The following is a 27,085-nucleotide window of genomic DNA, read 5'->3' on the forward strand; positions in this document are numbered from 1 at the left end:
AGGCAGAGTCAGGAGGTAGAAGCTCAGAGAAGGGGATGAACTCACCCGGAGAAGTCCAGGTCTCCGTTAGAAATAGGACATCCAGTCCCGAGGTGAGAAAAAAGTCATTTAGGAGGAAGGCCTTATTTGAAAGAGACCTGACATTAAATAAGGCCAACCGAATCCGGGGGGCCAGGACCTTTGTAGTAGCCCGTCGCAAGGAGCAAAGGTTGTTATGTTGAACACCGCGGCCAGGCGGTGTTATCCAAAATCGGGCAGAGTGGTAAGCCACTGGGCGAGCAGGGTAGGTTTGAAGGCCGACGGAGCAAATCCAACGGTGGGTTAGCAATCTAGCCGCAGAGTGGCTGCTGAGATAGTGGAAGAAACAGGATAGCTCACGGCTTGTAGAAGGGAAGTCCATAGCCATGGCTCTGATATAAGCCTTAACGCGGACACGGACGCCGCTCCTCCTACCCCGTTTCCTGAGGCGTTTCCTACGGAGCATGGGAAGAGGAGGATAGGTCACATAGGTAGGGGAGACAGGCATCAGGGGGATAGCGGCACCGGCGGTCCCAAGGCAGTCAGGTCGTTGAGAACAGGAAAACCGAAGATTCAGGAGCGTGTCTCTGTCATAAGTTATTAGTGTACAATCACCTAGAGAACATAAAACCAAAGATAAAACAACGAGAAGTACAACGCCAAGGCGAAGACGTGGTCGGAGACGGTCAGCCATGCACACCGGCGCCATCTTGCTTCCACGTGACCACGCGAATGAGCGTGGTCAGAATTCACACTTGCCCACACTTGCCCTTCCTGCAGGGAAAGTAAGAAGCACTCAACAGACACACAAAGAATTTCCTCAAGATGTCACGGCAAGACATCAAAGTTTGGCGCCCAAAACCACCTATTAAACACAATCAATCATGTAACTTTGCATCTGTTTAAAGTGAGTAGGTTTGTATTCAGACGCGTGGAAAATGAGCCGATGAAAGCTACTGCGAGGTAGCTAACTGCGCCGTTTCCTTAGCAGCAGGAAAGCCTTGGTGATTTTATTCCCCCGGGGCCATCTATCCATCGTTTCTCTCTGATATTTGTTCCTTCGTTGCAGTTTCAGCTGCTGGCAGATCGATCGTCGTCTCAGAGGAGACGGAGAAGTCCATGAAGGTGACATGGCAGCCGGCACCTGGAAACGTCGTCAACTACCGCGTCACTTACAAACCACAGGCAGGAGGGCGCCAGCTGGCGGCCAAAGTGCCCGGTGGCACTACCACCACTGTGCTGAGACGCCTTACCCCTCTCACCACTTATGACATCACTGTGGTGCCCGTTTATCGCTCCGGAGAAGGCAAAGCAAGGCAAGGGGAAGGAACTACATGTAGGTTGGCCCGCTGTTCACTACACATCATGACACTGTAAATCCAGGCTATTATAAAGTCGTTAAAGACCCTCCACATCTGCCCCGATCAGTCTGTGTATTCCTTCCCCTCCAGTAACACCTTACAAAGGCCCGAGGAACCTCCAGACTTCAGAGCCCACCAAGACCAGTTTCCGTGTAACCTGGGACCACGCTCCCGGTGACGTTAGGGGCTACAAAGTCACTTACCACCCAGTGGAGGATGACATCGACCTGGGGCAACTTCTGGTTGGTCCCTATGATAACACTGTGGTGCTGGAAGAACTCAGGTTTGTCCCACTTTTTCGTGTTTTTACGGTTTATTATCAGACTCGTTTGGACTTTGGACTATGTTCTCCTGCATATTTTGTAATGAAAGTTGTTTTTTGGGTTGACAGAGCTGGTACCAAATACACAGTGAGTGTGTTCGGTATGTTTGAAGGAGGGGAGAGCATGCCGTTGGCTGGAGAGGAGTACACCACCTACTCTGACGCACCTGATCCTCCAAATTTTGACAAGCCAAGTAATATTACCCACATATATGTGATGTACATTGCACACGGTCATTGTAAGAATAAGAGAAGGCGCAGAGCACGTTCTATGCAAAAACAAATGAAAAAGTCTTAGTCATTCTGTTACTGTATCTGTCGTCCTGTTTAAGTCAGTGTCTCCAGTATGTTTTGTTTCTCTGTCAAACATCGGAGAGTGTGTCACATATTACATTTTTGTTTGGGGAAAAACCCCTCTGTAAATCCAAGCCACATAAAAGCTGAATACCTTTCTTTAAAGCGAATTGTCTCACGAAATAACAGATGTAATGGCAACTCCATCTGCCTGCCCTTTCCCTGCTTTCTTCGCCGTGTCACTTTGGGCTTCCGCTCTTTATTTCCAGTCCAGCCAGCGGAGATACGAGCCGTGCGTGTATAATCTGTTTGCACTTATAAAACGTTTTACTATCCAGTGAGTCAGAGCGTGGCAGGCAGCAAGTGTGAGACGAGGAAAGAAGTTGTGTTTGCTGCGAGGAAAGGTCAGCGTGACCAGTTAGCTGCAAGCCCTCTCCTAAAAAGGAGGCAGATGTAGACTCGGTGAGGTGACATAATCAGCGTTTCCTTGTACATCTACCGAGTAAGTGTCTGCACATTAAAGGCACTTATTCCTGGATCTTTATTGTTACAAACTATTTCAAATGACTTTAGAAAATCATATTTTACCTCCACATACCACTTCTTGGGCTTTTTGCCCACAGATTGGAGATGTTGTGTGTACTTCTAATGTGTAAAATCATGTAACCTGTTTTCAGTTGCAGACAGCAGCAGTTAGTGCGACATCTGCAGTTCTCTTTTAGGTACAAAGGATCGGATGACTTCCTTTTCATCACACAGATGTTTGGAAAACAGGATGTGAATGTTTCTTCGCTGCTCTGCAGGGCACAATAATCTCCTCAGCGGAGGCCTTTAATATAAAGGGCACATTCTCCTGGGAGTACCCCGTGGATGGGAAAACCACTGAAAGAATTACTGCCTCCACATGCTGCCGAGTGAAGAAGATCATAATTATACCACCTGGAAAATAATTGTTATCCACAGAGGGATGAAAGAAAGAGCAGAATTATTTGTTGCGTGCATGTAGAGATTGTTAAGCATTCAGGAAATTGTTTGGATTTTTGTGGAAATTTATTGCCGTCAGCTCTTCTTTCCTCCCTTCTTTTCTTCTCACACGTCCTTGAAAGCTCTTCCACCATTACACTAGAGCATTTTTGATTATATTTGAAACTCATTTGTAACGTTCACCTGGGATCCTTCGTGACACGTGAACCTCTGCCCTGTCAGATACGATGTGTAGGACCAATGCTCAGGCTGACATTGTGCTTCTGGTGGACGGCTCCTGGAGTATCGGACGTCTGAACTTCAAGACTATTCGTGCCTTCATTGCACGTATGGTGGGCGTCTTTGACATCGGCCCTGATCGGGTCCAAATCGGTGCGTTGAATCAAAATAAGAATGATAAAGTATGTATTTGTTAATACAGCAAAGGTTTTCTTTGAGGTGCTCTAACTAAGATTTGGCGGCTTCTTTAGGGCTTGCTCAGTACAGCGGAGACCCAAAGACCGAATGGCACTTGAATGCTCACCGAACCCGAGAGTCTCTCCTGGATGCTGTGTCCAACCTGCCCTACAAGGGAGGAAACACCATGACAGGTGATTCGCTTCGTTTCTGATCTTTTTGCTTTTGTAGACGCAAACGAGCATTTCGCATTACTCTGTGCCTTCTTCGTGGCAGGTCTGGCTTTGAACTACATCCTCCAGAACAATTTCAAAGAGGACGTCGGGATGCGTCCCAGCGCTCGAAAGATTGGCGTCTTGATCACTGACGGAAAATCGCAGGATGATGTCATTGCCAACTCTCAAAACTTGCGCAATCAGGGCATTGAGCTCTATGCCATCGGTAAGCAAAGAGTGGTGCAGTTAACTTGTGCTTTTCCTGCATCTAAAAAGCTGCTGCTGACCCTTGACCTTTATATCATTGTTATTTAGGTATTAAGAATGCAGACGAGAACGAGCTGAGGTCCATCGCCTCTGAGCCGAATGACATTCACATGTACAACGTGGCCGATTTCTCCTTCCTGCTGGACATTGTGGACCGGGTTTCTGACAACCTGTGTAACAGTGTCAAAGGGCCAGGTGTGTGAAGTCCAAGGTGTTTGATAAGCAGTATAATTATAGTGGACAGCATCAAGGATCCTCGTGAAAAAGCCACATTAGATGCAAAGAACGACCCCTGCATGAGCATCATTTACTCCCTCATACGTGGAAAAGCTATGAAGCTATGAAATGAGAAAGTTGGCCAGTTTCAGAGCTTTTCACTACATATAATTCACCCTAAATCAGTGATTTAGAGTTAATTATACGCAGCGGTTTCAAGCATTCTATGCTTGCATCTTAACAGGAGGCGCTCCAGATGCACCCACTAATCTGGTGACATCAGAGGTGACTCACCGGTCCTTCAGAGTCACCTGGGACGGCCCCGACGACCAACCAGAAAAGTACCGTGTGGAGTACAGGACTTTATCGGGAGCCCCACAACAGGTATTTGCCAAAAACACCAAAAAACTTGCTCTGCTTCAATCACACGCAAGTAATTCTAGTGCAGTATGTGAGTGTTAATGCTGCCCTGATGCTACTGGGAAACAACTTCTATTTCCAGCCACCTGTTTGTGTTGGCTTCTTGCTGTTTGGGTGTCTGATTACACTGCAGCTCGACACAGGCCAAGGAAACAAAAACAGCCGTCTCAGTTTCAGAGATTAGTAAGAAAATCTCGTGACTTTGAATGAGAGATGGCCCCGCTGGCCGGCAGCGTCTCGGCTCCACGGCGTGGATGTGTTTTTGGAGTCTGAAACAAATATGCAGAAGTTTGTTTTTCTGCAGCTCCCAGGGTTTGCTTGAATAGTGAACATTGTGGATTTGTTTATAGATGGTGAGGCTGACCTTTAGCCTGGTAAAAATTTACAGATTGTTTTCTGGGATTGATTGGAAATGTCTGTGAAGATATTCACAGTTCTGGTGCACATTAGTAAAACTTCATCAATCCTCTGATCCTCCTGTCTGTTATTAGGTGATCGTGGACGGCAGTCAGACCACTGTGGTTCTCCAGAGGCTGAACCCTCTCACACAGTACCTGGTCAGCGTCTACTCCGTGGTGGGAGAGGAGAGCAGTGATGCTTTGGATGGAAAAGAGACCACACGTATGTCCCACCTCAGCTCACTGAAAGAGACTGAGTGACTAAAACTCCACACACAACGTTAATGCAAACCTAACTTTGTAAACAGCGCTGCATATGACACTAGTAAAAATGAGCTAAATCGGTACGTGATGATGAACTGCAGATGTGACCGTATTTTATTGCACGCTCTTAAGTGGTTATCATTTAGAGTCTAACTCAAACAGACCTTTCGCGCTATTAGGAAAGCCAGATAAATGGGGCTCTGAGAGAGCTACGGTTTCAATTCGAGCAGACTCTGGTGCTCTCACGAACCCTGAGTCTTTGCTTTACGAGCAGTTGCCCTTTGAGTCAGCCGCCATCATGCAATCTCTCCGGCACGGTTGCGTAACACAAACGTAATGCAACTCAGAGACTGTAATTCGTGTGTGGTCTCCATTAATAAAAGGTTCAAAGGATATATATATATATACACATATATACGCACCTTGTTTGTGAAACCATATGTGGCTGCAAAAAGATGAAAGTACCAAATCTTGATTAGATGCAAATTAAGAGATTAAATTTGGTTTTAGGTCCAAATTTGAAAGAAAGATTATATAGTGTAAATGCAAACTTTATGCAATCAAAGAATTAATTATAATTGTGGCTATACAAATGCAGTGGTTAACAAGTATTTGCTGTTTCCTGGTTTTCCAGTTCCTCTGAGTGCCGTGAGGAGGATGGAGATTTACGATCAGCAGGTCACCACCATGAGAGTGAGATGGGAAAGGGCACCGGGAGCCACAGGCTACATGCTGCTCTACAGCGCCATCAATGCTACGCAGCCCACTACAGAGCAGGAGGTAAGATCCATTCTGGGAAACCAGAAGGCATCCAGCCAATCAGCTGTGGATAGAACTGAAATGGACACATTCACATGTGTTTGTAGGTTCATAACACGAATGCCTGCTCGCATACACGAGCACCAAACACACGCAGCGCCTCGCTAAAAGCACAAAGTGACCTGCTGTCAGCATTTCTGACTGAGTGCAGATGTCACACATTGAAATAACTTTTTACAAAGACACCAGTGTTTGCCTCGTCACTCAGCAGCAAGGCAACAGGAAAAAATACAAAGAAACATTGTCAGCCACAGAGGGGTGGCTGAACCATGAGCTCACTCTGCCAAGGGAACATCATCATCATTTCTTCATGAGGTGTCAACCCCAGTGGGGCAAACCCAGATGCAGCAGATGTGCTCCAGTATTTCTCCTCACCATATTTCCCAGCCAGCGAGGAGTCCCCCTCATCTGCTTCCCCTCTCAACCTGTGTTGTTTGTTTGGTTTGGTCCGCTTCCAGATCAGAGTGGGCGGCGACACAACCGACGTCCAGCTGGTGAAGTTGCTCCCCAACACGGCCTACACGCTTTCCCTATTTGCCCTCCATGGAGAATCAGCCAGCGAACCACTGACCAAACAGGGAGTCACATGTTCGTAACCAGCCTATCATTTCAATGTTTCAGCACAAATTCAGAGTCATTTTTGATAAACTAACAGAGCTTTTAACTCATGTGCAGTGCCCATGCCACCTGCGGGAGAACTGAGGGTTCGGGATATTACCCACAGCACCATGACGCTTGACTGGGATGCTGCTCCCGGTCCCGTTCGCAAGTACCTCATCACCTATAAGCCTGAGAGTGGAGATGCAAAAGAAGTGAGTTCGTCTTTCCTTTCATGGTATTACAACCGCTGTTATGACCAGTCCCTTCCTGCTATTGCAGAACCTCCTGTCTGTTATAGTCATTAGGATTTATGATGATTAAGTTGTTGGATATTTCTCGACTGATCCGTTATCACATTGTGGAGATTGCAGCTGTTTGAGTGGACATCAGGGGATTTTCTGGAGTCTAAAGAAATATTATGAAACTCTCTGAATGTGATTTTGCAAGGCTTACAGGCTGGTTCTGGTACTGGGGACTGGAGGAATACTTTATGGTTGCATGTCCCCATGTGGGAGTTGTTGGGCTACAGCAGCACATTCTGCAGGAAGTGAAGATTAAGGTGCTCTAAAGGTGGAAACACACTGAGCTGAAGATATGTGATGCAACACAGAGACATGGCGCCACTAACAACATCTTAACTTTCAGCTAACGAGTGAAACCAAGAGCACAAAGTATTTCGTGTGTTTAGTTTCTTCCTGTTTGCTTTAGTGTTATACCTGCTGGTCACACTGCTACCGGTTTTATGAGGTGCAGATTAGTGAGGTCACCAGAATTCCAGGAAACCTTCCCTGAGAACGAAGCCTTACACTTTTCCAAACGCGCAAAGTGATTCTTAAGCGCTATATATTCTTTATTGATACTGTATAATAACATTTAACAACTGTGTTTTATTGTTCTACAGCTGGAAGTGGGAGGACGCGTGACCAGCAGAGAGTTGGATAACCTGATCTCTCAGACCGAGTACGCTTTAGCTGTTACTCCAGTCTACGACGAAGGTCCCGGACAGCCGATGCTGGGAGAGGCCATCACAGGTCAGAATCGTTACCATGGCGCCGGCCCCGTTTGCTGCTTCTGACCGAGATGGAGATCATAATTGCATTTTCTTTCCTCCGCTCTAAAGATGTGGTTCCAGCACCAAAGAACCTGCGATTCACAGAAGTCACGCATACCAGCTTTGTAGCTCACTGGGAGCATGGAGCGCCTGACGTGGCTCTGTACCGCATTGGCTGGGTTAAGAAGGGAGATGCCAACACCCAATACGTAAGAGAAAACCAGATGTCCGGGATGTTTATATTAGGAATAAATCATGCAGGTATTTCACGATGAGTCCCACAGTAGGCGTTTGGCGTTGCTTAGGAAAGACCTCCGGTGGAGGCAGGGAGAACATCTAAAAAACAGACGATGAATTTTACATGGCTTACATTTGGTTTTTATTGGCTAAGCTGTCTTTGTGTTTTCCTCATCAGGCCATTCTGAACAATGATGAGACGACCCACCTGCTGGAGAACTTGGAGTCAGACACGCCCTACGACGTGTCCGTCACTGCGATCTACCCGGATGAGTCGGAGAGCGAGGACCTGCTAGGCACCGAGAGGACATGTAAGACGCACACAGTGATGACGACTCAGTAATAACTCTAGCTAACACTGTATGCTTAAAGTATTTGTCACAGTTTCTCTTCTTTTGGTGTTAATTTTGCATTTTGATGCTGTGTGAAGTGTTCGATCAAGGGTTTGCCCATTATGCCTTTCTATTTCTGCCTCTATAGTGCGCCGTCAAAATGGTTCCCCACGTAAGTGTGTTCATAGCAAACCAAAGGGATGCTTTTTCTTTCAAGTGACAAAAGCATGTTTTATTGTTGCAACCAGTCATCAGAACCGTTGTTATTTCATCATCAAGCAAGACCCTTAACCCATCCATCGCTCCAGTGGTGCTGATGCTGTCACAGCCCGGTTTTATTCTTACGTGTTTGCTTGTCTGCGTTTGTCCACGCCATCATCCCACGGCTTCTTCATGTCCTTACTCGGTTACATGAAATGGCTGGATGGAGTTCCACCATGCATGCCTGGCAAAACAAGGATTTCAATCCCTGTTTTCAAAGCCCGTTCCATCAGCCACCATCAGTTCATTCATCCATCCATGTTCATTCATTCATCCATGCATTTGTCATTCATCATCATCATCATATCATTATCATCCTCCTCCATCTATTGTCCGTCAAGAGACACCTGCTTGAGAAAAGACGAAGAGCGACTGTCTTTTCTTTTTTAAAGCTGCAGTCCTGTTTAACGCTCATTGCTCTATTTTCTTTCAACCATAAACAAAAGGCAGAAAATTAACTGGCATCTGAACTCAAATCAGCCAATAATCTCAAGGACTGTGTCTTTAAAAGATATTTCAGTGATATCAGAAACGCTTTCAAAGGAAACCGTATAACTGCTGTTGGCGTAGCTTTAACTGTCATATATGTGCTTGCCTGTTGCACTGTGCAGTGCCTCTTCCAGCGCCCACCAACCTGGTTGTGTACAATGAAACCACCACCACTCTGAACGCCATGTGGACTCCACCGACGGGCCGTGTCCAGAACTACAAGATCTCTTACGTCCCCACATCTGGAGGCAGGATTCAGACTGTAAGTCACACAACAGTTAGCTCGTGTTTGTCAGTGTTTAGCAGCAGTGACAGGCTTTAATATTTTAGCTAGTGTCTCCTTTCTTTTCATCTCCTTCTCAATCTCGCTTTAATAATCCAGACAACTGCGGTTTATAGTTTATGGCTTTAACTCAGTCGGTGGATTTGTTTCTTCCTCCACAGCGACTTTGCTTCCAAGAAATCTATACAGCTGTGGCATCGGTGTTCAATTATTTGAGTTTATTCCGAGTCAAATCTCATAATCTGTTGTTTGGATACAGCGGCATTAGTGTGGACAAAACCTTTCCTACTCTTTCCTCAGTATTTCCTGACGCTGCAGACTGTCTCCCACTGGTCGTGCATTTTTGGCCGTCTCGCTGAATTTTCAAAAGTCTTTCTGGATGACAGCTGAATTTTTGGTTTCAATTTTCTGTCAGACGTTTCTCAGAGCTTCCACGAGCAAGAATTAAAATGAGAACCAGAAGCCTGAGGACGAGCAAATATCTACACACGAGATTTCACGCTGATGCGAAGCGTCTGATCGTTTATTTATGAGATTAAAAGAGATCAAACTTGAACGTCATAAAAAGTTGAGATGTTTGAAGAGGCAGAGTCCGGTCACTGGTGTCAGATATTATCCTGCAGATCAAGTTTAAAGTGCTGCCGTGCACTGGTCCTTCACACTTTTATAGCCACCTTTTAACAGGTGCAATCCAGAATTTGTCATTTTAGGTGACTAAGACTGGAAGTTCATCAAACTGTTTGTATGTTTAAAATACGGCTCGGTGAGGTTTCTTCTTTTGGTTCTTGATGAAATGTAATTGTGCTAATGGAAAAGCGGACGCTTACTTACGTGTTGGTTCAGTGTCCGGATTTCAACGTGTATGAGTAACCCTGAGTTAAATAAGTGTGTTTTTTGGAAATGGGCTGCACACATTTTGTACTTAAAGAAGAAAAAACTGCCACAGTGCCAAATAATAAAAATAATAAGTGCCGTCTTGACCCGAAACGCAGTGATAAAACAAATCCAGCAAATGCAAACAGACACACACTCTCTAAGAATATTTACTCCTTATAGCAAAAGCCAACAGCGTTGCAGTAAATCCATCATTAGTCACAACAAGACATCTGACTGTTTCCACCATTAGCGGACATATTTACCTTGGCCACTGTACTGTATGCTAACCTTGTCCAAAAACACTCAGAGCATTCCACCTGGAAGCTTTCAGGTAGAATTCTTTCCATCAGGTTATCAATCTGAGAAACCCCGCAGAGGATACTTTATTCCATCTAAAACAGAGGAAATACCTCCTCCTCAGCACATAAAAGAGCTGCAGAGTTGTTTTTAAAGCTACAGCAAAAGAGACAGGAAATGCAGAAATATTTTAAGGACTGAAAAGCCAAGTGAAATTTACTAAACTAGGTAACTATGTTTCATTTGTTGTTCCCTAACTAGACCCAGGTTGGAGGAAAGAAGACTACAGTCCTGCTTCCTAAGCTGACGCCTGACACCGAGTACGCCATCAGCGTGGTGGCAGTCTATGCCAAAGGAGCTAGCGGGCCGCTGGAGGGCATCGGAAAGACCAGTGAGTTGTGAACAAATATGACAGCCAAGTCTTGGATATATGAATACATCACACTCATGGAAAGTCTCTCAGTTTAAAAAAGCTCACACATGGTGTTCAGCCTTGTTGATGGATGCAACGTTATCATATCTTTATGTTATTCCAGAGCCTCTGGGTGGTGTTAGGTACCTGCGGGTAACTGACCCCACCACCAGCACCCTGACCGTCCAGTGGGAGCCTGCTGAGGGTAGCGTCCGTCAGTACAGGATCTTCTATGTGCCTGCAGCTGGAGGAGTGGAAGACATGGTAAGCAAGACATTAACAACGACATTCAGCCATCTCCAGTGGAACAACCCCGACATGATGTATGCTGTTCTGTATTTCTGCACAGGTGCAGGTATCAGGCAGTACCTACAGTACCGTCCTGAGGAACCTGGATTCTGATACTGTGTACACTGTGTCTGTGGTTCCCGTATATGCTGCTGGAGAAGGACTGCGCATGTCTGAGAACGGCAAAACATGTAAGCACTGCACGCATGCAACTGCTGCTGTAGGTAACGAGATCCACTGCAGATCCACGCGAGGTCGTTAGGCAGCGACAGCCACCTCTGTGTCATCAGGGTATAGAAAAGCCCACGCAGACCAAGAAGAAGACCTGTGAATGAGATGCCGTGACGTGGCAGTGGGATTTATTTTCCAGTGTCAGGAATCAATTCCCGTCTATCCGGAATGAACCGAGTGGCCTCGGCTGCTGGCCTGCTGGGTCAGAAACCTTCAATAAGGCAGCCAGTTGTAACTGATTTGTTTCAAAAATATCATCCAAATCCTCTGAAAATCTGCAATCCAGCCAGCTCAAATCCCATCTCCTTCTCCAGAAGTGAAAAAATACCTGAATAAGTCTGAACCGGGGTACCCGCAATTACCCGACGTCCCGGGTACGAAAAACGTCCATCAGAGAGAGCATTCAGCTGACTCGCTGGGACAGAGCTTTAAACCTTACCTGCAAACTGGAACTTAAAGCTTAAAATAAATGACAGCATTGAGCTCAGTCAGCTTAGTTTGAGTGAACATCGGTTTTCCAGTTTCTCCCACAGCTGAACCACCGAACTCTGCTGGGAATTAGTCAGCATTTTGTGGGGTGATTGCGCAGGAAGGAATTCCTCTGGCCTGGCAGCACTATAATGGTGTCTCCTCTCTCTTTACTGTAACATTGTCCATTTATAGGTTGAGTGAAGGCTAGCGGTCAGGGTAATGGCGGGGCTGGGGTATTTGGCTCCTCTCTGGGAAAAAGAAACAGGGGCTTTGAAATGAATAGAGAGCATTATATGTATAATTGCTCTCAGCCTGCTTTGCTGGGGTCATGCGCCGTGCCAGCTACTGTTACCCCCATTTTCCCTTCTGTAGCAATAGTTCATCATGTTCAGTGGCTTTTCAGTGGACAAGTCAAAGCTCACGCTGCCTGTGTACATATATTTATGTTCATTAACGTCAGGCCTTGAATCGGCTCTCGTCTGATTCAACCGTTTGAGCTAACAAGCTGCTCGGCGAGCATTCACAGCATCTTAAAAGTAACAAGCGTTGGTCTGTAAAACATTTAAAGTACGGAAGCTTGCTTACTTTTTTTTCTCCTGCGTTTATGGGGTTATAATTGAGAGCAGCACAAAACCTCCAAACATCTGCTTTGGTTTTTTAGAAGTCTAGCTTCACACAGAGCTGCACATAGGCCTTTCTGTATCCTTTTCATTAACCTTCAGGGCACTGACAGGAAGTGCCCTGTTGATAGCTGTATTGTTAAATAGCATCCTAAACTCGTCTCTGTTGGCTGCTGGGGGAGTTTTACTGGAGAGTTCTCATGTTGTCCTGTTCTGGCCATAAAATGAGTCCAGACCATGATTTATAAACCTTGACAAAGGGAGGATGACAGGACTACAGGAGATTCACAGAGGTGTTATTTAGATACTCGTAAACCTTTTCATCTGGAGTATTTACCAGTACTGGAACCCCAGTTATGCATTTGTGCTTCATTCTTATGGGTTTTGTTTAATTGTTGGTTTTTTAGCCTTAATTTATTGCCATTTTTACAGTTGTCAGCCTTTCCTTTCCGTTCGTCCTCGTTCTCTTGCCCCTCTTTAATTCCTTCTTACCAAGCAATATTCCTGTCCCTGCAGTGGAGCGCAGCCCCGTCAGAAACATCCAGGTTTACAACCCCACCACCAACACTTTGAACGTTCGCTGGGAAGCTGCCACAGGTCCAGTCCAGCAGTACCGGGTGGTCTACTCTCCTCTGAACGGTGCCAGGCCTTCAGAATCAGTGAGTTTCCAACTGCTGTGTGGGAATGGCTGATACGTAAATTATATTATTAGATTATACTTGAGAAAACTAACTGAGAGCAGGTTTATTTCTAATGCCTTCAATCATACAGAATGCGCACAAATATTGAGGATCACCACATGGAGCTGGAAGTGGGAGCATTTGCAGTTTACCGTGCAATTACTTTTAAAAGCACTCGGCCTGCTCACCAAACGCATTGGTGCGAGCGTGTTTGCATGTGTGCACTTTCTGCCATTTGGATTGTTTTGTGTAAATAAGTGCTGGAGTTTCAAACACGTTCATTAAAGCAGAAATTCTTTAGCTGCAGCTCCCGCTCTCTCCGTGCTGCGTGCCATCTGGCATCAGAGGGCCCACATCTTCATATGTTAAAGATTTCTGGGCAGCTCAAAGAATCCATAAAACTTTTAAAGCGTCTCTTTGCATCAGCTTTCTTCAACATCCATGCCAGATGGACTGCACCACTAGTTTCTTCACTGGGTCGCTAACGACAGTGTCTTTAAGAAGGTGATAGAAATTCCAGCATATTGATAAAGACATGCACTCAGCTTTCTTTTCCCCCCCTTTGGTCAGCACGTTTAGGACAGGATCGTGCCCTTTGCATGGCCAGAGCTAATTATGCGGGTCAGTGGTAATGTAGCCTGTTTCAGCCAGCACCACCAAATCCAACGCCAGCTGGAAATTTGCAGCGTAGCTTTTTAGCTTCATCATCATTGGCTGCTGAGTCCTAAGCCTAAGTTTGACCAGGAGACACTGTGGCATGATTCAGACACCCACAAACATGTTTGAACCTCCACCAGGCCAGAGCGCTGACCTTAGCCTGTCCAGATAACCGCTCTGAGGCTAAGGACACACGATCAGCTGTCACCTCCATCAGTGCTGGCTGTCACCCACCTAGCCCCCTTTTCTGTCCTTTTTTAAACCACTATCACACCTCTGAACATCAAAGGACTGTTTGGCTCTTCCTTTCACTGCTGCTGACAACAAGGAGCCATTCAGTAAAAGGCAGGTGTAGAAAACAAGCAGCTGCCAGACGAGAGGGGCAGAGTCTGTGGCTGCGTGAATGTTGGATTTGGCCCTTTGGTGCATGTGTGCATAAAAGCTCACTTATTTTGTGTCTCTGCACAGATTCTGGTACCAGGGTCAACCACCACAGCCTTGTTGCAGCAGCTGCTTCCAAACACTGATTACAATGTGGGAGTTGTTGCTCTGTACAGCGATGGCGAAGGACCTGCTATCATGGATGAAGGAAAGACATGTAAGAACCCGGGCCAGTGTGTTTTGTTAGCAGCTCTGAGACGCGCAGGTGTTTTCAACAAAAATGCAAAACCATATTCTTCTTCCCATTTCTGTGCTCAGTGCCTCGAAGTGCCCCGAGGAACCTGCGCGTATACGACCCCACCACCACTACCCTCTCTGTCAGCTGGGACCATGCAGATGGTCCTGTCATGGAGTACCGCATCACCTACGCCCAGATCACAGGAGACCCGATTGAGGGATATGTGAGCATATTTATAATTCGACAGCGATGTTTTTGTGGCCATAAATAACAAAGGCACTTGTTTATGCATCCAATTCTTCTGCTTGTAGACTACAGTGCCAGGAAACCGAAACAACGTGATCCTGCAGAACCTGGACCCGGACACGCCGTATAACATCAAAGTGACCGCCATCTATGCTGATGGAGCAGGAGGAGAGGTGGATGGTGACGGACGCACAGGTACAAGCTGTTCCATCTGTGCGACCCTGTGAGAGTTTTTATTCAATAAGCGAGTGTTATTGATCAGCGGCGAGCAGAAAATCCGAACGGATTGATTCACTAATGAGGTTCCTGAGGAACTGAACATTATACCAAACGTGGAATAAGTGATATTGTTGACTTTTAAAGAATGCCAAAAGCACAAAATGCCTTTGGCAGAAAAGCTGCCTGCACTCCAGTGAAGGAGATCGTATCCTCGTAGTGCTGGCCAGAGTCTTGCCTAACTTTGCTTCTCAAACAAAAGAAACACTATTGCGTATCGTAATGCCGCTCCGCTCCTTCAGGCAGATTATTATTCTTATTATGATTTTTTTTTACTTTCTTTCATGTGCTGGAATTTATCATCCCGCTAATCGCACATTAGAATATTTCACTCAATGTTATTATGAGCAGTGAAGTCAAATGCAGAAATTACCCAGCTGCTGATGGATCACCAAAACTCAGATCCTGTGCATCCCATTACAGTGAACCTTATCCTGTGTTGACTGCGCCGCTCTGTCTTTGCTTCCTGCAGTGGGAATGCTCGGCCCCAGGAATCTGCGTGTTTCTGATGAGTGGTACACCCGCTTCAGGGTGTCCTGGGACCCCGCCCCCTCCAGGGTTAACGGATACAAGATTATCTACCAACCTGAGGGTACGGACATGCTTTAGCATTGGATCAAAAACTATATATCGTTGTTGTTGTTTTTCTAGTTGTATGAGTTGTTACTAGGCAAAAAGCCTCATTGCTTACATGCAAGTCATATTAATGTTGCTTTTCAGGCTCGGATGAGTCCATGGAGGTGTCTGTTGGAGACGTAACCTCCCACCAGCTCCATAACCTGAAACCTGGAACCACCTATGACCTGAAGGTGTTGGCACAGTACAACACGGGTGACAGTGCACCTTTGGTCGGTCAAGGCACCACCTGTAAGTACGCTGCTACCTGATGGTTGATGTCTGGATCGGATGGATTTGTAATGAGCTGCGTTTGCTTGTCTTTAGTGTATCTGAATGTGACGGACTTGAACACCTACAACGTTGGCTACGACTCCTTCTGCCTCCGATGGGCCCCTCACAGAGCGGCCACCTCTTACAGACTCAAAGTCAATCCTTTTGATAGTAAGTTCAGTTCACCCGGTTACACGTCACAGTAACGTTTTAGAATCAGTTGCTAAGTCGCTCTCCTCTTTCCTCTCCTTTAGCCTCCAGGAGCGGGGCTCAGGAGATCACCGTCAGAGGCTCAGAGAACAGTTACTGCTTTGACGGCTTAACCCCCGACACTCTTTACAATGCCACCGTGTACACGCAAACGCCCAATCTCGAGGGACCTGGAGTCAGTATCAAAGAGAGGACGTGTAAGGAAACGGCTGCTGCTGGAACTTCCTGTTTCTTTGATGTTACAAAGATGTCATTTTACCAGCTATGATGAATTCATACATGCGATTCTTTCTTGCGTTGCAGTGGTTAAACCCACCCCAGTGCCAACAAAGGCTCCCACTCCTCCTCCTCCAGCAACAGTCCCACCTGCGTTAGATGGTAAGGATAGCTTTAATCAATGTATTTACTTTGTCCAGGCGCGATCAGCCTCTAACGTTGCTTTACCTGCATCGCAGTGTGCAAAGGTGCCAAGGCCGACCTGGTCTTCCTGATCGATGGTTCCTGGAGTATTGGAGACGACAGCTTCAATAAAGTCCTCCAGTTTGTTACAAGCATGACTGCAGCCTTCGATGTCATCAGCCCTAAAGGCATGCAGGTCAGCTGATGTTTCGGTGGCTTCTTAAAAAAAAAAAAATCATGCACATATTTCCTAATATCTGTGTTCACCGTCGTCACCATCCTCTTATTTTTGTTCTCGGTGAACAGGTTTCATTTGTGCAGTACAGCGATGACGCCAGGACCGAGTTCAAACTGAACACCTACCACGACAAAGGCATCGTGATCTCAGCTCTGCAGGGCGTCCGCTACAGAGGAGGCAACACCAAGACAGGTGAAGCTCTGGGGAAAAAAAGCTGCAAACTTAAAGTTCTGACTGTAGTGAACGTTTGAGGTTCGATGGTCTTCTTCTCCCGTTTTCTTCTTCGTCCAGGCATTGCTTTGAAGCACGTCTATGAGAAGGTGTTCACCTCAGACAACGGCATGAGGAGGAACGTCCCGAAGGTGCTGGTGGTCGTCACGGACGGACGCTCCCAGGATGAGGTCAAGAAGAGTGCAGAGAAGCTGCAGCATTCTGGTATGTGTGGAAATATGAATCGCTGGCTCGTGTGTTTGCATTTGTGCTATAGAAGAAGTAAAACAGGGGAAGCATTTGCTCCTGAACGTCGATTTAGTTCATCTGAACCAGACTTTCTGGCCTGTTTAATAAACTCTTGTATTAATCCCCGCAGCGGGTTTTTGTTGCAGACTTAACAATGGTCTTTGTTTGTTTTTGTGTGTTTGTGTTTTGCGCCGACAGGCTACAGCGTGTTTGTGGTCGGAGTGGCCGACGTGGATATGACCGAGCTGAGAAGCATCGGCAGCAAGCCCAGCGAGAGACACGTGTTTGTGGTAGACGACTACGACGCTTTTGCCAAAATCCAGGACAACCTGATCACCTTCATTTGTGAAACAGCCACTTCCAGTAAGTTTCATGTATCAGAAAACAACAACTAAAGTTTAGTTTCACTCGCAGGCGCAGACAAAAACTTTATTAGACGGGTTGATTAGTGAACGGTGGAGTTAAGGGGAAGCTCTCCCTTTGTCGCGCGCTCCTACCGATCCATTGCCTGGGGAAATATATAAAGGCATATAAATCACATTCTTTCTGCCGTAATCTGTTTTTCCAACTCATTGTATCTTTTCGTTGTGTCTCAGCTTGCCCTCTGATCTACATCAATGGATTCACCACGCCTGGTAAGCACACAACATCACCATGCAGTGTACACAGCAGATAATCCCTGCAGAGTTTGTTGACATTGCTAAATGCTGTTATGTGGTACACTAGGAGGTTTCTCTCGTTGTTCTTCCCCTCCAGGCTTCAGGATGCTCGAGGCGTTCAATATCACAGACAAGACATTCGCTGCCATGAACGGTGTGTCCATGGAGCCGGGCTCCTTTAACAGCTACATCGCCTACAGGCTGCACAAAGATTCCTTCCTGAACCAGCCCACCAAGTAAGAGCTGAGGGTGTGCATAATCGCAGGTTACTGGCCTTATCGCCTGCACGCTTCATTATTCGTAATAAAGTTCAACAGCCTCTGCAGTCACAGAGGTCTCCCCGATGCTCAGGCCTGTTTATTGCTGCAGCTCATAGAATATGAGGTGTTAGCAGGAACATTTTGGGTGTAGCGTTTTAATCCCCAGGACCCCCACCCTCCCACCTTTTTCTTACAAGGAGAAAACAAATCACCGCTGAGTCAAGTGCTTTGTCTCTTTATTGGGCACCATTTAGACGTTGTTAAACACTTGCACAACAGCTGTAGTGTCCAAAAGTCTTCTTAATATGTTTATAATGATGCGACTTTAGTGTGCGTGAGTGCAGCATTTGTCTTATGCACACAAGTGGAAACACTTTCAACCTGAAAGAAGACAGAAAATCCTTTCAACATGTGCACAATTTAATCAAGGCCATGGGAAAAACATGTGCCGGCTGTGTCACACAGTAGACCATTTGTTATGCATATCATTATTAATCTGCTACAGTAACGAGCGCACAGCGTCTGATCACAGGGTGTGATTTTTCACAATTACAGGGAGATCCATCCGGATGGTCTTCCCCCTTCTTACACCATCATCCTGCTCTTCCGCCTCTTGCCCGACACGCCCTCTGAAGCTTTTGATATCTGGCAGATTGCCGACAAAAACAACAACCCTGAAGTCGGGGTCACGGTCAACCGTAAGTCTCCCCTGCTGAATATTCTTACCCTGAGCTGTACACTCTTTAAAATCATACTTTGTTTTTTTGTATAAATCACTAAAGGTGCTAGTTGCAAAGCTTCAGGACATACTGCTTGAAATACAATTGGACTTTTTTGTTGTTTCGCTGGGAGCTTTAACTCTTAAAACAGCACCTTGTTCAAACCATGTGCATGCACATAACCACAGGAATTGTCCTAATCCCTCCGAGCCTTCCCTTTATCCTTCCCTTTATCCTTCCCTCTCTGCGAGCATGTGTTCTCTATAGTCTGTGCTTTGCGTGCCACTGCGCTGTAACACACTGTCAGGGATTCATCAAAGGCTCTTCTCTTTTCAGCTTCCAGCAAAACAGTCACGTTCTACAACAAGGACACCCGAGGAGAGATCCAGAGAGCCACATTTAACGAGCAGCAAGTGAGGCGGGTTTTCCATGGCAGCTTCCACAAGGTAAACATCGGGCGTGATTCTTAAAGAGAGGAGCAAAGTGACATTTTGGCTTTAATGCGAAAGACTGGGAGTCTTTTGTTTGTGAGTTGAGCGCTGCTTCTCCTTTCTGAAGGCTTTTGTGTTTTCAGTCTTTTCACGTCTGTTTTTACATCCTTTCACACTCTGTGGCTTCTATGCCTCCTTTCTTTTGGCTGAATTACCTTTTAATGCGAAGATGTGACAAAACATTCAGGGTCATGTAGCCGTATCAAAAGGTTCCTGCTATCAATCTCAAAGTGGCAACCTGCTGTCAAAGTGGCCCCTTTTTACACACACACACACACACACACACACACACACACACACACACACACACACACATATATATTCTTTAATTTAAGCCACGGCCAGTGAATATGACAAATGGGCTGTGGAGGCTATAAATAAGTTTTAAAAACTTTGGCTGGAGGGAAATTCTGCTGCAGACTGTTAGAGTGAATCATGGCGGTCTGACCACATCAAGACTCTAAGCTTTCCTGGTAGTTGTTAGATGAATTCCAAACCAATCTGCTCCTCGCTGTATCAATTTTTATGTGGGTTCAGTTGACTTGCTTGCATTTTTTCCACAAACAACACGAAACATCTTCATTTAATTCCCCAAAAGACATTCCTGCAGGTGCATGAAAAAGCGTCTTTCACCTGACCTCTCCGTCTGCTAAATGTTCTCCGTTTTCAAACTAAAAGCTGAAATTTCAGGACGAGTTTAAGTTAACGCTGAAGATATAAAAATCAGTAGCCCCCGTGATGAATCGGCTGAAATTTGCTTGTGCGATCGGTGGAGATTTGGGCTGGAATGTGTACTTTTCTCATTGTGAAAGCAAGGAAACACATTATTGGCGGAATGCTGCAAGGACAGTGAGCGGTGGATTTAAGGCTCCAGGATCCAGATGTTTGCAACTGTCTTGATGAAACATTTTCTTTATTTTGAAACCATCATCTGCTCCAGATTTCCTGTGAGAAATTAAGCCAGAACTCCTAAAGTGGCATGTATTTAAAGATTCGTGAACATCAACTCTTCAAACAATCGGCCAAAACCTCTCATCTTACACAGAATATCAACAACAGCGGCGATATTGTGTTTCAGACTGTTTCTTTCCCTTCGTCGGTTTAGCCGCTATATTAGGAACACATGCCGGGCTTACTACTGTGATAAACACCATTTGTATCGTATGCTTTTTCTCTGGGCTACAGAAAGCGGTAAATAGAGACATGGACTGTCTTTGTGGCCAGTGCAAAGCATCAGTGACTTCAAAACATCCCCTGTTCTGTTTCAGCACAGTAAGACGGTATATTTTACAAACCTGGAAAGATTTATGATGCTAAATTGATCACCGGGGGGAAAGCAGCTGGTTTCGGTGTACTCCAAGTCACAACCAATTGCATTTGCTATTTCTATTTAGTACACTGTACATTTATTCTAAGGTCATCGAAGTAAACGACCCTTTTCGACATACAGACATCTTATCTGACATCAAAGATTGCCACCCCACTTCCTGACATGAAAGAGCTCAGCGTGATGTACTGGCCCAGAGATCAGAGCCTGCAGCAAATTACTTTTTAGTTTGACCGTTTAGCGTCTACACAGCTAATTGCAGGGTGACTTTATGAATGAATGCGACCCTGGAAAATGTTGGGTCAGGATTGGATTTTAATTGCATCACAGTCGGTCGAGTCTTCGGTGCGTGCGATTGCGCGTGCATGTGCGTTGCATGAGCTGGCGAGTCTGCAGCGGTCTACCTAGCTGCTTATTTGCTGGTCTGCTGAGTAAATGCCGCTGCTGACTGCTGCGGTGGAGTGTGTTTACATGTTGTCAGTGGTTTTCCAACACTTTGTGGCTATTACAGACTGACCTCAGCATGAGTGTGCGCAGGCTCAGCCAGAGTGACCACTGATGAGACTGTCACAAATGATAGTTGGGTTTTTTTGTGGGTGTGCAGAAAAGCGAAACGCAGTGAGATCTGAAATACGGAGTGAATACAGATTTAGTGAAGACTTACTTTCTAACCTTACACCTCAGCTTTCATTGGATCAGCTGGTAGAGGATATCATCTGCTAACTGGAACTGAATCAATCTCTGTCTGCAAGCCAGTCCCGATGCTTTCAGTGGAGTCTGGATGTGCATGAATGTTAGACAGAAAGCACTTTGTGTCTTGTAATCAGGTTTTTGACTCGCTTCTAGAGTATTTTCTGTGTCCTTCAGGCTAGTTAATAAAGAGTAACCCAAGCTGGGGAGGTCGTGGTCAACTGCTACTTAAACATGTGGGATCACTCTCTGAGATGGCTATAGCAGATGCTAACCACTCACTAGCCCCACTGGGGAATTCCCGCCCCCCACCACATTTGACTGATGGGAACCTTGCTGGTAACCAAAGATTTTTTCCATATGTCATGATGACCAATCGCGTGTTCACTGCTTAAAGTTTGATCATGTAAGTTGTTGTAATAGTGAAAAGTACATTTTAGTTTGCGTTGTCTTTGTTCATGAAGGCGGTGCCAGTGTACCGCTCTTTGTGAGCCCAATGCCAAATTGTTTATAATCTTCATTTCTGACAAAAAAGTCGACAAAGTTAAAGATAATTCAGTTTTTTTTTTCATAGAGAAGACTTACACCTGCTTATTAACAGGGCTTTGAGTCTTTTGAGGTTCAGGATTGGAAAAAAAATGGAGGAAGACGGAGGACGGAGCCTAGAGCAACAAAATGTGATATTATATCAATCTCGGATGTCATGTGCATTGGAGCGGCGACGGTGTCAGCTTGAAATCTCACCATATGTGCTGTGACTGTGGAGTGTTGACACAGCAGAGCACAGTGAAACCCTCTGTGTTAACAATTGATGAATGAAAGTTGTTCGTCTGTCAACGCTTTGCTGCATCTGGACAAAATCATTTAACAGCAACCATCAGCTGAGGGAGCGCTGGTCATTATTTTTCCTGAAGCCTCAATTTCCAGTGACACTGTGTTTTGTTTTGTTTTTTTTACTGTGTTTACTTGCTGGTCAGTGAGGTAATGTGTACAGTATACCATCCAACCATGTTTTGGTAAGCCCTCAGGAGCATCGTGGCGAATTATATCCACGCCAGGACCTGGAGATAAACGGCAGCCCTCTCTCTATGTGGTCTCACCAGATAGTTTGTTCTGTTTCCAAGGAAGTAAACTATAATTTTAAGATTGATTGCCAAGAACTATGGCCTAGTCTGTGGTTGGTATAGCTTTGTAGAAAGAATTGGTAGCTTGCTTTTCCTGACATAAAGAAAGCTTGTCTGACTGATAGGCAGAGGAAAATGTGCAACTCTGAAGGGAAACTATGGAAAGTGTAGGACTTTTGATGGCACACCGCAAAAGATATTATTTCAAGATGTGGAGCCGGGTCCTCTGAAAAGGAAACTTCAGAAACTGGCACTTTGTCACTCTGTGCTGTTATACAATCACTGACTAGCACTTTAATACCACATGGAAATGCCAGTGTTGTATATTCCCACTTTACTGTCCATTTATCTGTGGAGGCATCAAACAGCAGCTCAAAGACTAAACATTTCTAGTCTAATGGTTTCACTTTCTTATAAAGAAAAGATTAATATTTAAACGGTAGCCAAAGAGATTTAAATGCCAAACCAGCTTTTCAGAAGCGCCAATGTTCTTAGAAATATTTGCCAAATAATCGTTGCAACCAACTTGGCAGCTGAGGAGACAAAGATGTTAATGGTGCCCTCTCTTCATCCGTCCATCCTGCAGCTCCACATCACCGTCTCTCCAGAGAAAGTCAAGCTCAACATTGACTGCCAAGAGGTGGCAGAGAAGCCCATCAAAGAGGCCAACAACATCACACTGGATGGCTATGAAGTGCTTGGCAAGATGGTCAAGTCTGGAGGTGGAAGGAGGCAGTCTGCTACAGTAAGTCAAAAAAAACGAGCTGGGACTCATTAAAACTGCAAAAGTTTGGAAAAACGCTTTTGGAAGATCATCTCTTAAATTTCCAAAGAAAGAACATCCAAAACTTCTTGTCCATAGATGCACAATTCACTTTTAACTGCTCCCACCGAATGCGTCTGTCTTTTAACAGCGTAGGAGCCATTTGTTAACAGCCTCGCTTCTTCTGTTGTGTAGTTCCAGCTCCAGATGTTCGATATCGTCTGCAGTTTGAGCTGGATCAGCCGAGACAGATGCTGCGACCTGCCTGCAACAGTAAGAACAATTTAGAATCGTGTCGTAAACAAGCCAGAAGGCCGCTGACATACATGCGCACTGTTCGGCTATTCTGCCACATTTGCTTCCCATGTTCTCTCTGAAGCCTTTAATCTTTGCTGTTAGCTGTAACACATCTCCAGAGGTCCACTGTGACTGTATACACTATCCTGGGTTTACAGCCCAAAGTCTACGTTTGCTGGTATGTGGTCATTAAGCAAAACGCTATAGTGCTGTTTGAAAAGAAAGCGCCTCAGCTGGCCTCAATGGAACCTTGTATCCTGTGTAATTGTGCTAATCGCACTATTGCCATCATGACCTCCCGATTACATGAAAACAAACGCTCCTTTAGATCACCAAGCACTCACTAAATCACATTTACTTTGATGCATTATGGTAAAAACCGGATGCATGCACATTTAGGCAATTACAAGTAGTTCTTGTATAATTTGCATCACATATTAATCCATCATGTCAATGATTCCAGTCTTATATAACACATCACATCAACCAATCATTTCCATACGTGGACAGCGTTTGGTCCTGAAGCTTCACGATGACCAGAGTTTGTTGGGATACTGTTGCCTAATTGTGTAATTGTATGCTACAGATTTCAAAGACAAGCCTTCGATTGTCAGTTGGTGTTAAATATGCAATAATAATGTGTGTTTCTGCTCAACTTTGGTCCTTTTCAGAGAGATGAGGCCAAGTGTCCATCCCTTCCTCACTCTTGCACGTGCACGCAGGACAGCATCGGCCCCCAGGGACCTCCTGGACCTTTGGTACAGAAACTCCCTCCATCATCCCTTAATCTGCCTTCACTTCCTCTTCCTCTGCGTGTCTTCACCTGATAAAGCAGTTTTCTCAGAAGACAGAAATATTTCAGAGATGATGATGATAAAGCCAGACCGTTCTCTGTTACAGTGACCATACAGCTTCACATTTGTACTCAAACACACTGAGGATGTTTTTTTTAATCTCTGGAAAGAGCATTTGAGGATGAGACAAGTGGCACATGTGAAAAAAAAAAAAGTGGGCTTGGGGAAAAGTGTCAAAAGATAAATGCCTGTCGGAAAAACGGCAGTACAGACGTCTTGAGGAGAGGTCTGGAATATGTGGGCTTGGTAACCTCACTAAGCCAATGCAAGGATTTCGCTGGCTTTGGGGCTTTAGGGGTTTTGGAACTTGCTCCTGTTGTTACACTCACTCGGATTTCTGGCTCCTCACTTTTCTAGGGAAGCCCGGGCACCAAAGGACCTCGAGGAGACAGAGGAGATCCTGGCAAGCCTGTAAGTTAAACTTGACATCACTGTAGGCTTTGATTTTATGAGGCTCCTAAAGTAAAGTTAGATATGTGATAAATATGCTTCGCGATGCCATGGTATTTCGCAAGCTATTGCAAATTGCACACATCTGAAGTCAGTTATCGACTGTATGTTTTTCCACAGCTACAGTTAGAGGGGCCTATGTTAGGTAACCTAAAGGCTCGTTTCCCGAGGCAATCATTGTCTATATGTGCAGTTAAAGGTTTGCTTTAGGTTGCCAGAGGCTGTGTAACATTTCGTTGTATGTTTCGGTTAATGCTTTAGGGTTCGATGGGTCCACGTGGTGAGCAAGGACTTCCAGGTTCGATGGGACCACCAGGTCCACAAGGCCCTAACGGACTCTCTCTGCCTGGAGAACCAGTAAGTTCATCCACACTCCAAAGAAATCCTCTGAGTAGATGTACGTTTCCACACTATCACTGTTTTTTCTTTAAATTACCGTTCACATGTGCTGATAAGTGAAGTTTGTGTGAAAGTTGATGAATAGCTGATGTAGTTTACATTTTGCCAGTGAGTTGGATTTATAACTAATGTCAAAACACATCACACTCCCCTCGACGTGAAGAAAGACCAGAGGGCTCGCTTAGGATTTTTTTTTTACCTGCAGATGTTCTTGTGAAAACACAAAATCAATCACAATCACAGGTTCACTGAAAGAAAACAACCCCAAAGACTAAAGCAAGCTTGTCTTTTCTCATCCTCCATCTTCAGGGTCGCCCAGGACCGAAGGGAGATCCCGGAGACCCAGGCATGCCCGGTCTGCAAGTACGTACTTCTCTTTATTTTGTGGTTTGTGAGCAGGAAACGGGAGACTATCCACAGAGAGCGGTGTTGCTACTGGAGCCTGGATTTAGTCCATATGGCTGGATGAAAACCACACTCAGAGTGGGAGGTTTACCATGCCATCCTCAGGGAGTCCCACACTCTCAGATCAGCCCACTGATTGACAAACGGTAGAAGGCCGCTGATGCAGTTAAATTATTATGAAGTGCAGGCTCATGTTACCAAAGGGGAAATGGGGAATGGAACATGTTCTTCTCCAGCCTTGTAACTGAAGATGATTGGGACGTGGTAAAGACTTGCACTCTGTCTGAAGTTTGAGCATCTTTGACTTATGGCAGAAGACATCCTGCTGAGCTTGTGGATGAAAATGAAGGTCAAATAAAAGCAGACTCTTGGGAGTTCTTTGAGGTTGCACGGATTTTTTTTGACTGTCAGAAGCAAATATGAAGTTAGGCCAAATCCATTTTATATAATAGTTAGGAATTTTCTGGATTTGAGAGGCTTGGTATTGCGTAGCCATCATCGCTTCACTCATCCAGCCAACTCCCACCGTTCAGTTGGAGAGAACCTCACTATTGGCCATTCTGGTCCTTGAATAAGCAAATTCAGACATGAGAGAAAGTCCCAGAGCTTGTTGGCAGCATTGTGATCGTTGCTTACGTAATACAGCTTATTATAACAGCCTATGTACATTTCTACAAGATGTCCTACGTCAAGAGACAAGAGAGAGGTTTTCCTACCAAAATATGTACTGTTTTTGGCTCGACACTGAGGAAAATGCAGGATTTTTCTGTTAATTCTAGGTCAGCGGGGCCACTGGGGAGCTCTATAAACGTCCTGTTCTTGATCATTCACATTTGATGAAGTGTGTCTGCCTTTTTCCCAGGGTCCTGCTGGACAGCGCGGTCCTCTGGGCCCCGTTGGACCGAGCGGAGCGCGGGTAAGATCGATCTTTGGACATGCGTTGTATTCACACTGTGTTCAAAGCCTAGAAATACTCAAGCACATGTTTTACATGCGATCAGCCACTTATACACGGTCCCATGTTTGATGTTGCCTCCATGTTCTCACTTACGTCAGCCAGAACCATTGAGCCACTGCCTAAAAGCCTAATGTAAAAACACACACACAGGCTGATGTATTGCAGGGGTCTCCAGTGTGTTGTTATCCATGTGTGATTGTATGTTGTTTCTGCTTAGGGGCCACCAGGAAAGGAGGGACCATCTGGACCCAGAGGCCCACCAGGACCCATGGTGAGTGTGGAATTGTTTGTGTTGAAAGGAGCCAAATAAATATTCAGTGGAGTGTGCTTTATTTCCTGATATATCTGCAACAATTACTCCTCTGGCTCCACGGCACATGAAAAGCAGGCTGTAGTCTGTAGCTTCCTCCACTGTTACCAGGCTCGTGCGTGCATCTCATTTCCTTTTTCTGTGGTTTAAGGAGGTCTGAATCCACTTAATCCAGCCGCCATGCCAGCCAGTATAGAACGCACACGTACTATACCATCCTGAGTGCTCCAAGAGCCATTAGCACCGGCTGGCGAGTGTGTTTGTGTGCATGTGTGTGTTTCAATC

At 45.5% G+C, this 27,085-nt stretch overlaps 1 protein-coding gene across 5 annotated transcripts in view; it reads left to right on the forward strand.

Moving 5' to 3' along the window:
• The window catches only part of col12a1a (collagen, type XII, alpha 1a), a 52,930-nt gene that overhangs the window by 21,501 nt on the left and 4,344 nt on the right, over window positions 1-27,085 (forward strand). For 4 of the 5 annotated variants that reach the window (XM_082517184.1, XM_082517185.1, XM_082517187.1 and 1 more), the window contains 45 exons: window positions 1,088-1,354; window positions 1,470-1,662; window positions 1,771-1,895; window positions 3,202-3,351; window positions 3,450-3,569; window positions 3,652-3,816; window positions 3,906-4,052; window positions 4,318-4,457; window positions 4,985-5,114; window positions 5,790-5,935; window positions 6,433-6,562; window positions 6,650-6,786; window positions 7,476-7,605; window positions 7,695-7,834; window positions 8,041-8,173; window positions 8,343-8,366; window positions 9,067-9,206; window positions 10,662-10,791; window positions 10,937-11,076; window positions 11,162-11,291; window positions 12,939-13,081; window positions 14,228-14,357; window positions 14,459-14,601; window positions 14,690-14,819; window positions 15,373-15,492; window positions 15,621-15,767; window positions 15,843-15,959; window positions 16,043-16,195; window positions 16,302-16,376; window positions 16,454-16,593; window positions 16,704-16,827; window positions 16,927-17,070; window positions 17,293-17,457; window positions 17,691-17,729; window positions 17,851-17,989; window positions 18,569-18,711; window positions 19,069-19,178; window positions 22,951-23,109; window positions 23,323-23,400; window positions 24,096-24,182; window positions 24,636-24,689; window positions 24,990-25,085; window positions 25,437-25,490; window positions 26,395-26,448; window positions 26,708-26,761. In XM_082517184.1, coding sequence (XP_082373310.1) covers window positions 1,088-1,354; window positions 1,470-1,662; window positions 1,771-1,895; window positions 3,202-3,351; window positions 3,450-3,569; window positions 3,652-3,816; window positions 3,906-4,052; window positions 4,318-4,457; window positions 4,985-5,114; window positions 5,790-5,935; window positions 6,433-6,562; window positions 6,650-6,786; window positions 7,476-7,605; window positions 7,695-7,834; window positions 8,041-8,173; window positions 8,343-8,366; window positions 9,067-9,206; window positions 10,662-10,791; window positions 10,937-11,076; window positions 11,162-11,291; window positions 12,939-13,081; window positions 14,228-14,357; window positions 14,459-14,601; window positions 14,690-14,819; window positions 15,373-15,492; window positions 15,621-15,767; window positions 15,843-15,959; window positions 16,043-16,195; window positions 16,302-16,376; window positions 16,454-16,593; window positions 16,704-16,827; window positions 16,927-17,070; window positions 17,293-17,457; window positions 17,691-17,729; window positions 17,851-17,989; window positions 18,569-18,711; window positions 19,069-19,178; window positions 22,951-23,109; window positions 23,323-23,400; window positions 24,096-24,182; window positions 24,636-24,689; window positions 24,990-25,085; window positions 25,437-25,490; window positions 26,395-26,448; window positions 26,708-26,761 — 5,615 coding nt within the window. The remainder of the gene's footprint in view (window positions 1-1,087; window positions 1,355-1,469; window positions 1,663-1,770; window positions 1,896-3,201; window positions 3,352-3,449; window positions 3,570-3,651; window positions 3,817-3,905; window positions 4,053-4,317; window positions 4,458-4,984; window positions 5,115-5,789; window positions 5,936-6,432; window positions 6,563-6,649; window positions 6,787-7,475; window positions 7,606-7,694; window positions 7,835-8,040; window positions 8,174-8,342; window positions 8,367-9,066; window positions 9,207-10,661; window positions 10,792-10,936; window positions 11,077-11,161; window positions 11,292-12,938; window positions 13,082-14,227; window positions 14,358-14,458; window positions 14,602-14,689; window positions 14,820-15,372; window positions 15,493-15,620; window positions 15,768-15,842; window positions 15,960-16,042; window positions 16,196-16,301; window positions 16,377-16,453; window positions 16,594-16,703; window positions 16,828-16,926; window positions 17,071-17,292; window positions 17,458-17,690; window positions 17,730-17,850; window positions 17,990-18,568; window positions 18,712-19,068; window positions 19,179-22,950; window positions 23,110-23,322; window positions 23,401-24,095; window positions 24,183-24,635; window positions 24,690-24,989; window positions 25,086-25,436; window positions 25,491-26,394; window positions 26,449-26,707; window positions 26,762-27,085) is intronic. The other variant, XM_082517186.1, reaches the window with a different exon arrangement.

The sequence above is a fragment of the Aulonocara stuartgranti genome (assembly GCF_965226115.1).
Source record: "Aulonocara stuartgranti genome assembly, chromosome: 19".
Classification (NCBI taxonomy): Eukaryota; Metazoa; Chordata; class Actinopteri; order Cichliformes; family Cichlidae; genus Aulonocara; species Aulonocara stuartgranti.